The 12625-nt window shown below is 33.8% G+C and overlaps 1 protein-coding gene across 1 annotated transcript in view; it reads right to left on the reverse strand.

The window, feature by feature from the left end:
* Positions 1-12625, reverse strand: part of CCT5 (chaperonin containing TCP1 subunit 5) — a 17354-nt gene continuing 4729 nt past the window's right edge. Inside the window, exons 2-11 of the mRNA XM_074279128.1 lie at positions 12346-12406; positions 12085-12249; positions 9852-10050; positions 8098-8290; positions 7862-8011; positions 7427-7546; positions 5619-5804; positions 3437-3574; positions 2186-2366; positions 1-284 (exon numbers count right to left, since the gene is read on the reverse strand). Of these exons, the coding sequence (XP_074135229.1) occupies positions 157-284; positions 2186-2366; positions 3437-3574; positions 5619-5804; positions 7427-7546; positions 7862-8011; positions 8098-8290; positions 9852-10050; positions 12085-12249; positions 12346-12406 (1521 nt within the window). The 3' untranslated portion in view covers positions 1-156. The remainder of the gene's footprint in view (positions 285-2185; positions 2367-3436; positions 3575-5618; positions 5805-7426; positions 7547-7861; positions 8012-8097; positions 8291-9851; positions 10051-12084; positions 12250-12345; positions 12407-12625) is intronic.

A 12625-nucleotide genomic window follows, 5' to 3' on the forward strand; every position in this document is an offset into this window, starting at 1 on the left:
TATGGTTGTTAAACAGCTAATTTATTGTATTTAGTATATAGCAATTACAGTGTCAAAAAAAGGGAAAAAATAATAAATAGCTGTGATTGCAACACATGACTCCTGTTTATTAATTGCAGTAGTAAGCTTTACTACATTTTATTCCAACTTAAGTTTTCATTCTTCAGACTCTCCAGGTTTACGGATATCATCAATCTTCAGAATCATCCTGACCATTTGTGTTGCAAGAGAAATCTGTTGTTTTTTGCCAATCAAAGTTTCTACAACATGTTGTTGTCTCATATCTGGAAAAACAAATATTGTGGATGTCACAAAACCACCTATAATTCGATATCAAAATTTTTTTCAACTACTATAATAAAAACACTTTAATTCTGATAAATGTAAGATAAAATCAATACACTGAAAAGAATATTCCAAATGATCAAAAAAAAGAACATTCAGAGGGTTTCTTTTATAGTCAATCTGTAATTTAGCCCTTGTTTACACACAATAAGTATAGGCTAATTCTTTTAAGTATACTATACATTTTTTTTGAAGTCTCTTTTTTTCCTCAAAGAATGGAAATGGTAAAATCACAATCACAATTATCTCCTATTAAAGTCTCCATTTCATAGAATTTAATAATCAGATTTTGCCATAGTTAAAATGCAAATGACTCCAAAATATTCCAAATGTGGTCTGAGAAGCAGAGCAAAGTAGGATGATACAAGCATCTTAGAACCTAAACATGATTTTCTACTGATCTTAGTTTTGTTTTCTTTTTTAAGAGAATCAAAATTTGTTCATGTTAAATTAAGGTTAGCTTTTTGTAAAACCCCACCTGTTTTCCTTCATTGCCAAACTTCTTGGAAAAGCTGTCTATATTAAGGTACTTCCTTCTTTACCACATACCTTTACCATCTTGCAATTTGCCTTATCCCCGCCCCCCCTAACTGAAACAGTTATCTCAAAAGGTCACAAATGATTATCAAATCTAGTGGTTTGGTTTTTTTCCCCTTTCCAGTCCTCTTTCTCCAAGTTAACAATATTAAGAACCCTTGGCTCCAGAGACATTGAACACTATTCTTAGTATCACCCATCCAATCTTCAAAGTTAATATCATGCTATTACCTGTAACTATTTTTCATTGCCCAGTTACCCAATCTTACTGATGCTTATTTCCTGTAACCTATTTTCCTCTTCTTTTTACCAAAATATATTTCAATTATTTCTCCCACTTGCTCCAATCAAATTGGCCATTTGCATCACTGTCAAGGTGGTGTGGCACAGATAATGAAATAAGAACACTAGATTTAGAAGCTAAATCTCTTCATTTGTAAAATGAGATTAAACTTGATTTCTGAGGTCCCCTCCAGATTTAAATCCTATGATTCAATATTTCTTCCACATACACATGCCTGGCCATGCTCTATTCTTTCTAAATGTCAATTGGTTGTTTTTTTTTTTTTTTTTTTTTTTTTTAAATACCCCCAAGTAAATTTTAAAATCCTTTGCCTGGCATTCTAATTTGTTTAAAATCTGACCATATTACTTTTTCAGTCTTATTTCATATTATTTCCCATTACATATTCCATGCCTTTGCTACGCTGGGCCAAGATCTCACAATTCTAGGATCTAGCTCAAGTCATTCCTTGTGTCTAGAACTCTCTGGCTAAAAGTTCAACATAAATGCCTGCTCTCTGGACAAAGTCTTTTCTGATCTTCCCTTTACACTCAGATTCAAGAAAGCTACAATCTATATCTATGTACTTCATGCCATACTTTTCTGTGCATTAGTTTTATCTGTGTCAAGGGTTTAGCTAGCACCTTTAAGTCTCTAAATGTGCTTTATTCTAAATTGTGCATGCTCCCTCATCCTCACAAAGCACTTTACTACAATGTTAATGAATAAAAATTTTTGTGTTAACTGCCTAGTTCTATTCTGAAAATAGTACACAACTAAGTAATACATAAGAAATTATTACCTAAGAACTAGGCATGAAAAAGAACCTGTCACAATACAGTAATTATTGATCGTTTCAGTGGTATAAACTTTTATTCTGCTAATCAGTTTTTCAAATGGATTAGTCCCTCTACAAAATTCCAAAATTAAAAAAAGGCAGACTTATAAAAATAAAAAATATATTCCAACTATTCAATTTAAATCAAATTAAAATATCACAAACATTATAAAATCTCTTACCATTTGTACCCTTATGCAAGCAGTCAATACCAAGGGCAGGATTCATTTCTTTCACTTGTCTGGCTCTAACATCAGTCATAGTTTGGATGGGATTCATACCACTATTTTCAGAAAGAGCCATGGGAATGACTTCTAATGCATCTGCAAAAGCTCTCATAGCATACTGCTCCAAAGAAGGACACTGAAATTCAACCCAAAAGATTTTATTAAATTTGACAGCAGAAAAACAAACTGACTAAATAAAGCACCTAACATTCACTTAAGAGGAAGGAGAAAAGCCATTTAAGAATCTATCAAGCGGGGGGCAGGAGGGTACAGCTAGGTGGCACAGTGGATAGAGCACCAGTCCTGAAGTCAGGAGGACCTGAGTTGAAATCTAGCCTCAGACAATTAATACTTCCTAGCTGTGTGACCCTGGGCAAGTCACTTAACTCCAATTGCCTCAGGAAAAAAAAAAAAAATCCATCATGCCCCAGGCATTTACAGCTGTTAATTCACATTCTGGTGAATGTAGATGCTATTAGTCTCCTTTTATAGTAGAGGGAACTAAGGCAAAAAGAGGTTAAGTGACTTGCCCAGGTCACAAAGTTATTGTGTCTGAGATGGAATTTGAACTCAGGGCTTCCTAAATCAATTGTCTATTGTGCCACCTTACTGCCTCAATGAGACAATCTGCCACATCCTGACAGAATATAACTTCCTTGACAATAGGGGCTGTTTCATTTTTGTTTGTCTCCAGTGCTTAGTAGGTGCTTAACAAGTGCTTGTTGATTGCTTAATGTTAAGTTCAGCAAAAACATATTAGACAAATAAAGTTACGAAAACAATTAGTTTCACAAGAATGGATGTTCATGTACCCTGAATAAGTGATAGTGATGAATGCAGGCAGAAGCTCAAGGAATTAAAAGTCACCAGAACTCAAGTTCTAGCTCAGAATGTGGCTGATTCTTCAAAATATGACCTGGGAAGGGAAGTGCATAATGTACAAATGATAAGTGTATATTAAATACATGGACCCACTCAATTCCACTATTGGACTAAAGATTCTTACTCATTATAGATGAGTAAGAAATTAATAGCATTTTGTTTAATCAAATAACTAGCAATGAGGTTTTAGTGTGTTTTTAAATTATTAGTACTGTACTTGCTCTATTTCACAAGCAGCTTCAAGTTATACAAAGCATTATAGAAGTGTCAAATTTTTAAATATAAAAGTCCAACATAAAAAATGTTACTAATACTTTCATTTACCTTATCAGCTTCTTCACTAACAGCTAAAGCACAAGATATTTCAGCAGCACCACCTCCATATACCACACGATTATCACGAACTAGGTTTCTGATTACACAGAGAGCATCATGAAGAGATCTTTTTGCTTCTTCAATTATCTGGAAGCAAAATGTTTTAAATGTAAATTAATTTTAATCAATGCCTATACAACTAAATATAGATTAAAACAAAGATGTCAAATACCTAACTCATTGTTTAAACACTTCTAATATTAAAAAAGTATTTGTCACCAGAACTTTTTACAAAAACCGTTCACCAATTTCTATCATAAGCATGGATGAACATCCCAACATCTGTAAACTGTGTAAAACTTTTTGGCCCGCCCTTTATACTAGAGTAGAAGTTTGAATTATTAAGGAATTAAAAGATAAAACTTATGCTGGTATTATACAATACTATACATATTTTATTCACATTTGATTTCTTCTGCTGACATGATATATCAAAACTACAATGGGGCAAGTCACAATCTGAAAGAAACAAATGTACAATTTATATATTAAGATAACTACCACCACCCCAAATTTGCTTTAAAATTACTTTTCTAGTACTAATAGTTCATAAATTTTAGCCAATTCTAATCTCAAATTGTCTACATTTTCAAGATAGCAAGCTAATGCTGAAAGTGTAATCTACAGTCAGTGAATGGAACAGAACCATGCCATAGAAGAATTAAATCAGTTTTTTCATCTTCCCTGTCCTAAAGAAACAAGTCCCAGAGGTTGATTGCAATACGATAGAAGACACTGTTACTGCCTATAAGTCGTGTTTTATCAATGAGCAGATGCCAATAGCATCATGTGGGAGTTTCATCAGGTGGGGGAAAAAAAAACACCACCTTTTACTTGAAGAAATAGCTTGTTATAACATGAAATTGTATGACCCTAAAATTTTGATATTCCAAGATGATTATGTTTTAACCTAGCAATGCAGGTTAGGAAAAAAAGCTCTAACTACAGAAATTTTGTGAACTATTTAAAAGCTCAAACACACATACTCTGAATACCAAAAGCACACACACTGGAAAACAGTGGAAGGGAAGGAGGCCTAAGTGTAAATTAAAAAAAAAAAAAAAAAACTTTTCTCCCATTATAGCGTTAAGTAGAAAGTTTTAGAATATTTGGGATTAAGGAGTAAAAAAAGCAGAAAAAGAACCACATCAAGTATAAATAGTGAGTTACTCAGAAGCACCTCAATCTAAGCCATCAAATGAACTGTATTCATTTAAGGAAGTAGGCAAACTGTATATTTATTAAAATGATTATGTAACATGGTCTTAGGCAAATGAGGTTTCACCTCATATCCATTAAATTGGCAAACATGGAAAAAGAGAAAGAAAGGGCTGTGAAAAGACAGGCAAACAAATACAATGTTTATGAAAAACAATGAAATTAAGTTAAAAAGTGACTGAAATATCCATACTCTTTACCCCTTAGATGTCTCTATATAACACTAAGGTCAAAGATGAAAAGGAACCAAACTAGATAGGGATAAGGGAAAGGAAAGGCTAAGCAAACTGTGGAACAGAAATGAAAAAAAAAAAAAACAAAAAAACAAAAAAAAAACAACTGAGAATCAGGGAAAAACATATCGACTAATGCAAAGTAAGCAGAACCAAGAAAATAATATATGTAATGGCAAGAAAAATGAAAAGAACACACAAAAAGGTCAAAACTGCCATCATTAAGAAAATGAACACCTTATGGGCAGAAAGATGGCAGAATGGGTAGAGCATCAGCCCTATCAGGTCAGGAGGACCAGAGTTTCAAATCCAGCCATATCACTAGCTTGTATGATCCTAGGCAAATCACTTAAACCCAACTGCCTTAAAAAAGTTTAAAATTAAATGAAAAAACAAAAACACCACATCCTTTCCTTCCCTATAGGAGTTTCAATTATATTTTAAACAGAGTTGATATAGTTTTTTTTTTTTTTTTTAAACTTTTTAATTTTTCTTCTTTGTTACAAGGGATAATGCTCTGGGGAAGGGAGAAGAGAGATATATTCACAAATGAAGGCAATATAAAATCAAAACCTACAAAAGAATATCTAACTTTCTATGTTGGTAAGCAGTAGTTATTAACAAATTTACTTATGTGTTTAATTATGCCAAGTTCAGATATTAACTTGATAATTCCTTACCATTTTATTTCCTCCTCTAATGAATATGGTCACAGCCCTGGAATTCTTACATTTCTCTATAACAAGCATTTTGTCTTTGGTTGTTCCAAATGAGATCTCTTTTACCAGACCAGCAAAACCAAGTTTCTCAGGTGTGAGTTCAGAGAACCGAGGAACAATGCGCCCTCCTGTTGCAATGGCAATCAGCTAAAAAATAAAGGGAAATTTTTTTTTAAATGAATTTACAAGTCAAAATCTAAGTCTTAGCACCCATATTATATTCCCCTTTCCATTTCCCTATTTCACCATTGACCCTTCAGAAGGTAGCCACACTAACACTGCATCTTTGCTTCATTTGTAATGCCACTTATATATTCTGAACAGTCCTGTCTGTCTTCTCCCCCCGCCCCATCCTTCGATAGCTATCCTTCTTATGGACCTCTTGCACTCCTTTGGTAATAATCTAGTTTCTAGGCCTATTTTTTAGAATATCACAGCTTGACAGCACCCGCTAGTGCTTGCATTCTACTGGCATATCTTTCAAGAATGGGCATCATGGGGCAGCTAGATGGCACAATGAATAGAGCACCAGCTCTGAAGTAAGGAGGACCCTACTTCCAGTCTCAAGACATTTAACACTTCCTAGTTATGTGACCCTAGGCAAGTCACTTTAGCCTCAATTGCCTCAGCCCCCTCTTCTCAAAAAACATACAAACAAACAAACAAACAGCAGCATTGTTTTCCATGTTAAAAGGAACTACTGGAATAGAATTTGAGAGAATCAAGAAATGGCAACGGCCTCAGAAAACCATGAAACACATATGGTGAATGTTAAGAGGCTAAAGATTTTATTAATGACGAACTATGACTGAAGCAGCATGAAATAATTTTGGAAGAGATGTCAGATGCTGAGTAGTTCAATCCCCCTCTCTCCCAGAGGCTCTAACTCCTACATTTCTGACAAATAGGCATCTAGCCTTAAGTTTTTAAGGATTTGCAATTATGATGGGAGAAGAAATTCTCCAATACTACCTCCAAATTTGTAACTGTACCTTTTGTATCATGATGGAAAATTGTGAGCTTTCAACTAGTAACTTCATAAAAAAAATTTTCATACCTTTTATAATTGAAAAACAAAAGGCTGCCTTGTGAGAAGACCTCCTGTTCACTCCTTTCTCCCCCTAGGCTGTTTAATAAATATTCATTCTCATTATTCCTATGCTTACAGCTAATAAACTTGATTAATTTAAGCCTCAACTTGATGAGAAAGGAGCAGATAAATCACAATTAAAACATCATAAAATAGATTTGGATTACCACCTCTATCCTTCAACACTACCAGCATGGATTTTGTCACATTAGCAAAGGCTATGTAAAGCTAGAATAGCAATGGAGCACTAATATATTTAGGGCAAATTAAAGTAAAAAGCTGGACAATTTGAAATCTTGAGAAATTGTGAGAATAAAAGGAAGAAGTTTAACAAGCTAGGAATACTGTCTATGGGTATCAAGGATTTAATGAGAAAACAGGAAGAATTGCAGAGGATGAAAGAAAAGCATTTAAATTTACACTGGTGGAGGAAATACATTATGGATCTGAATATCAGTTACAATCTTCCCTTTAAACCATAAAGATGAAATGTACAAGAAAAATTAGAGCTTCTTTGAGAAAAAAAAAAAAAAAGCTAGAACAGGTACTCTTCACTGTGACAACAGTGTATTTTATCAGACATAGAATGCCAACCATATAAATCAAGCAAAGATGAAGAAAAAAGTATGCAAAATGTCTAGGAAGTCTCAAGAAATTAGATAAAAAAGATAGAACTTACTTCAATTTCAGGTCCCCCTACCCAACGGACAGCAGGTAACTTATTCTGAAGGAGTAAATGATTTGCTTCATCATCAAAACCCCACTGGCAAATGGCTAGGTTTGCACCAGTGAGTTTAATCTGAAAAAGAAAAACAAAATCCAATGCAAAACACACAAACACACCCCCCCCATCAAGACAATATACAGCTTATAATTTTGTGTTCTTCAAGGCTAAGTACTATTCTAATACTTAACTAAAAACCATTCTTCAAGGAGTAGAAGCAACCCTAATGACTTCCCTGTCATTGTCAACCTTTTATCAACAAAGGCCATATTTAGAAATCTTAAATTATACAGAATGTTCTGTCAAAATATATTAATCTTTAAAGAGACTAAGATAGCACAATACTTAGGCTTACTATATCTACATAGTCAAAACCACAGTAAGACTCACTTGTTCAATCATCTCTTCAAACTTTTCCTTTTCATACTTCTGCAGGGCCTTGTAATCTTCTACAGAAGTAACATCAAGCTTATGTTTAGTTTTTGGTTTGGGTGGCTCAAATGGACATGTTAAAATTGCAATTTTAGCATTTTTTACTTCCTATAGGGGGAAAAAACACTTTGTTTAGACGATTTAAAGAGTTAAAAAATATTACGCTACAAAAGGAAAAAAGGGAAATTACTTACTTTAGGCATTTGTGGATGACTAAAATCCTTATCCACAATTACTCCCTTAATAAGCTGAGTGTCTTCAAGTCTTCCTCCTACTTTGCCTTCTACTTTGATAAGTTCAAAGTCAACATCTCTCCGTTCCATATCAGCTACTGTCAGGACAGCATTTACAGCAATTTCAGCCATTTGTTGGTGGCAACTGTTAACTCTGGGGAAAAACAAAACAAAACAAAACACAACACTTTAGGAATATCTTTGAAATGTATTTAGTAAATTATCAAAAGATACATAAAAAGTCTTATAAAATGCAATGTCTTTTTCCAAGTTCCTTATATTAATGAAATCACTACTTCCATTTGTTACAGTGCTGAAAATAATTGCAGTAAGAAAAAGAATTTAAAGCAATAATCACTAACAACAAAGGATTGTAAAATCTGAATTATGTAATTATTTGTCTTTCTTTAATACAATGTCAATAAAACTTGAGAAAATGGAAAAATACATACCTTGTACAATAACATCAAATGTATCAAATATTTGGGTTATTAGTTTCATAAGAACTTTAAAAGATTTCTGGTGGAAATGAAGAATCCTATAATCCCAATTAGATGAGTATCACCTATTCATAGTTATTTTAAAGAGTAAAACTGTTAACATTTCCCCTAAATTAATTTTTAAGTTTAATGTAATATAAACCCAACAAATTAGACATTACTGGGCTACTTTATAGAATTAGAGAAAACTAACACACTTCATATGGGGAAAAAAAAAAAAAGTCAGGCAAGGATACCAAGAGAAATCACTGGAAAGAATTGAAGGAAAACTTGCGCAGAGATCCCTAAATAAATTTCAAAATTTGGCTAAGGGAGGAAGGCATGAAAAGGCAGGTTAGTTCAGATTTATCATTTAGTCATTTGTCAGTAGTGTCAGACTCTTGTAATTCCCATTTACATTTTCTTGGCAAAGACATTGGAGTTTGCTATTTTCTTTTCCAGTTCATTTTACAAATGAGGAATTGAAGCAAACATCACTAAAAGACTTGCTTGTGGTCAAAGTTAGTATATGCTGGATCTCAACACAGATCTTAACTGTAAGACTGACTCTCTCTACCCACCAAACTACCTACCTGCCCATTGTCAGATTAAACACCCTAGTAATTATGCTTAACAAATGATTATTGAATGAAACACATAAAAGAATTCTAAATGTTATGTTTGGAAACCCCAAAAATGGTTATTTAAAGGTTATAGCAAAGTCCAATATCCACTGTCTTAGAACAGAAGCTATACTGGCTAATAAGCAAAATTAAGTTCTATAAAACTGAATTTTTACTTCACAAATAACCTATCATGTAAATAGTCATTATTTTGGAGCTTAAATGCACTGATCACTATTCATCATGCATGGGCTACTAGCCATGACTACATTTAATCAAAATATGAAACACAAATAAGGTTTCAAATTAAGTGATTTGGTCCAGGGTCACACAGCTAGTTGGTGTCAAGAACGTGGATTTGAACTAAGGCCCTCCTGATTTCAGGTCCAGTGTTCTATCCATTGTACTACCTAACTGCCCTGACACAAAGTTTCTATACAAACAAATGGAAAATATTAGTTATGAAAAACTACATTAAGTCCCCCCCATCCCCCAAGGACTTTTTGTCCTCTTATGGTAAACTTCAGCTTAGTTTTCCCCAGCAAATATATTTATTTTTAACAGTGGCATACAATCAATACAAATACTGGTGATGTTTTCACTATTAACTTACACTTTAGAACCAAGAGTTGTTTTTGCAGTTTGGATAAGAGGTTCAGTGTTATGAACATCAACTGGAAAACTATCACTGATTTTGTCCAAATGTTCAATGGCAATTCGAGCAGCCTGCTCATAACCATCTGCTATTCTGATTGGATGAATACCACGATCCAGCAGTTGTTCAGCTTCTTCTAGCAATGCACCGGCCAGAACTGTGAAACAAACAAACAAAAGTAAAAATCTAGGAGAGAGCTATTTAGATAAATCTTAAGCATTTTATTTATGAATTTACTGTATATAATTTTTGTAGCAAGGCAACTTGGTGTAATGGCAAGTGTCCTAAAATTGGTTGCTATTAAGATGTTTTGTCAAACTCACTTAAGTTTCTGTAAACCTCAGTTATCTGACTAGAGCAGTTCTACTAATAGTAAAGTGAGATAAATGGAGTAGATAAAATCACCAAAAGAGAGCAAAAGACAATGCACCGAGACACATATACACTTAAGATAATTAAGTGTTGTCCCAGACCTCATGGAGCTTACCATTTAGCAAAGGCCCAGGCCAACTACTATTTACCGCTCTCCTGCCTCATCTGGGTCTTTGGACTTTGCCAAAATGGCCATGGAATTGGTCTCTTTTCTTTAAGTATAATTTCTTTCATTAAAATGAAAATTCTTGGAGAGGAAGAATTTTTTTTTTTTTTTTTTTTTTTTAAAGGAAAAGGGGCTTTGGGGCAGCGAGGTGGCGCAGTAGATAGAGCACCAACCTTGAATTCAGGAGGACCCGAGTTCAAATCTGGTCTCAGACACTTAACACTTCCTAGCTGTGTGACCCTGGGCAAGTCACTTAACCCCAGCCTCAGGGGAAAGGGGGGAAAAAAAAAAAAAAGAAAGGAAAGGGGGCTTTACTTGTATCCTCAACACTTAGTGTAGGGCCTAATATAAGGTTTAAGTGCTCAATAAATGCCTGATGACTTAAAGCTAATAAGTAGAAATCAATACTTTAATAGTTCCTTTGACTCATTGTTGTACATCTTTAATGATTACAAAATTTTTCCTTTTATTAAAACTGTAATCTGTCTCACTGTAATTCCTTCCACTAGTCTTGGATCTACTTCCTAGAACAAGAGTTCATAATCCTTTTTCTCTTATAGACAACTAGGCTTATCTGGCGAGTGCTATGGATGCCTTCACAGAATGTTTTTGTATGCATAAAATAAAATATAAGGCTACAAAGGAATATAATTTTGTTCAACTATAGTCAACAACAACAACAACAACAACACACACAAAATTTATAGATGCCAGGTTAAGGATGCCTGTTGTAGAGAAATAAAGAACAAGCCTATTTCTTGCAAGTATTTCGAGACAACCATTTTGTCTTCACTTCCAATTATTTATCTTTAGTTCTTCCAAATTTCCCCATAACACACTTTCCAGACTATCACCATCCCAGGCACTATCCTCTGAATTTACCTATTTTGTCTGAGAAATAGGAAATAATCCAGATATATACATTGCTTCCTAAAATTTATTATTAACTACACTTCAATTAATTCAAGCCTGTTAGTACTAATTTTTAAAACAACTTGGCAACAACTTTGACTCATGCTTAATTATGTCCTTACATGAAACAGTTCTGTGTAACTTATTTCTGAGCCTCAATTTTATCTAAGAAACTGGGGTGGGGGGGAAGGGGGGGGGGGAGAAAGGTGACGAATGCTATAATAGCTATTAGTACTGACCAACCCTAAGTCAGTAATCAACTGATGCAGTGAAAAAAGTGCTGGACCTTGTCTCAGAGGACTTGCACTAAAAATCTGGCTATGCTATCCCTCCGACACTGGCTCTGTTTCTGAGCATGAATATTATGCATAACATGAAAAAGCATGGCACATAAAAGACTAAGTCAAGAAGACTTACAATAATTGTGTGGCCACACATTTGTTTAAATCATTTAACCTTTAGGCTTCTTACTCCACAAATGGATCAGATATTATTGGGGATAATAATGCTATTCTCTAAGTTTAGCTCAAGGGCTTTTTGTGAGAGTCAAATAAAAAAATCTACATAAAGCACTTTGCAAATTTCAGTAATTAGGGAAAAAAAAAATCAGCTGAGTTGACCAATGGTTTAAAATGGACTTTCAGTGAATAGTTTTCATTTGATTAGAAAGTTAGTGTGGTTAAGAATAAAAACCATCACCTCTTATTTCTCATTCTGCTTACTTGTAGATTTTTTTCTTACCGACTACTCCTGTAGTCCCATCTCCAATCTCATCATCTTGTGATTTGGAAAGTTCAACCATCAGTTTAGCAATCTGATGATCGACATCCATCATGCTTAAAATGGTGGCACCATCATTGGTTACAGTCACATCACCATCCTTATCCACCATCATTTTGTCAAGCCCTAAAAAAAAAAAAAAAAAAAAAAAAAAAGTAAAATAGTTTAGAAATTTGAAGTTCAGCAAATAAAACTCATCAAAACTAAAATCTGGACTCTTACCATTAGGTCCAAGTGATGTTCTCATCGTATTTGATACAGCCTTTGCTGCCATTATGTGAGACTAAATGAAACAAACATAAGAAATTAGTTTGAAACTGGTTCATGTTGTTGGCAGGGGAAAAACCCTCAACATTACAAAAGGAGGGAACTTACAGCCATTATTGCATAATTTAACATTGATATTCAATAACTTATAAGAGCTCTGCAATTTTGAACTATTATTAAATGTTTAATATGTTTATTTTGCTTCCTCTATTTTAATAAATTCTCAATCTTAATG

The sequence above is a fragment of the Sminthopsis crassicaudata genome, chromosome 1 (assembly GCF_048593235.1).
Source record: "Sminthopsis crassicaudata isolate SCR6 chromosome 1, ASM4859323v1, whole genome shotgun sequence".
Taxonomy (NCBI): Eukaryota; Metazoa; Chordata; class Mammalia; order Dasyuromorphia; family Dasyuridae; genus Sminthopsis; species Sminthopsis crassicaudata.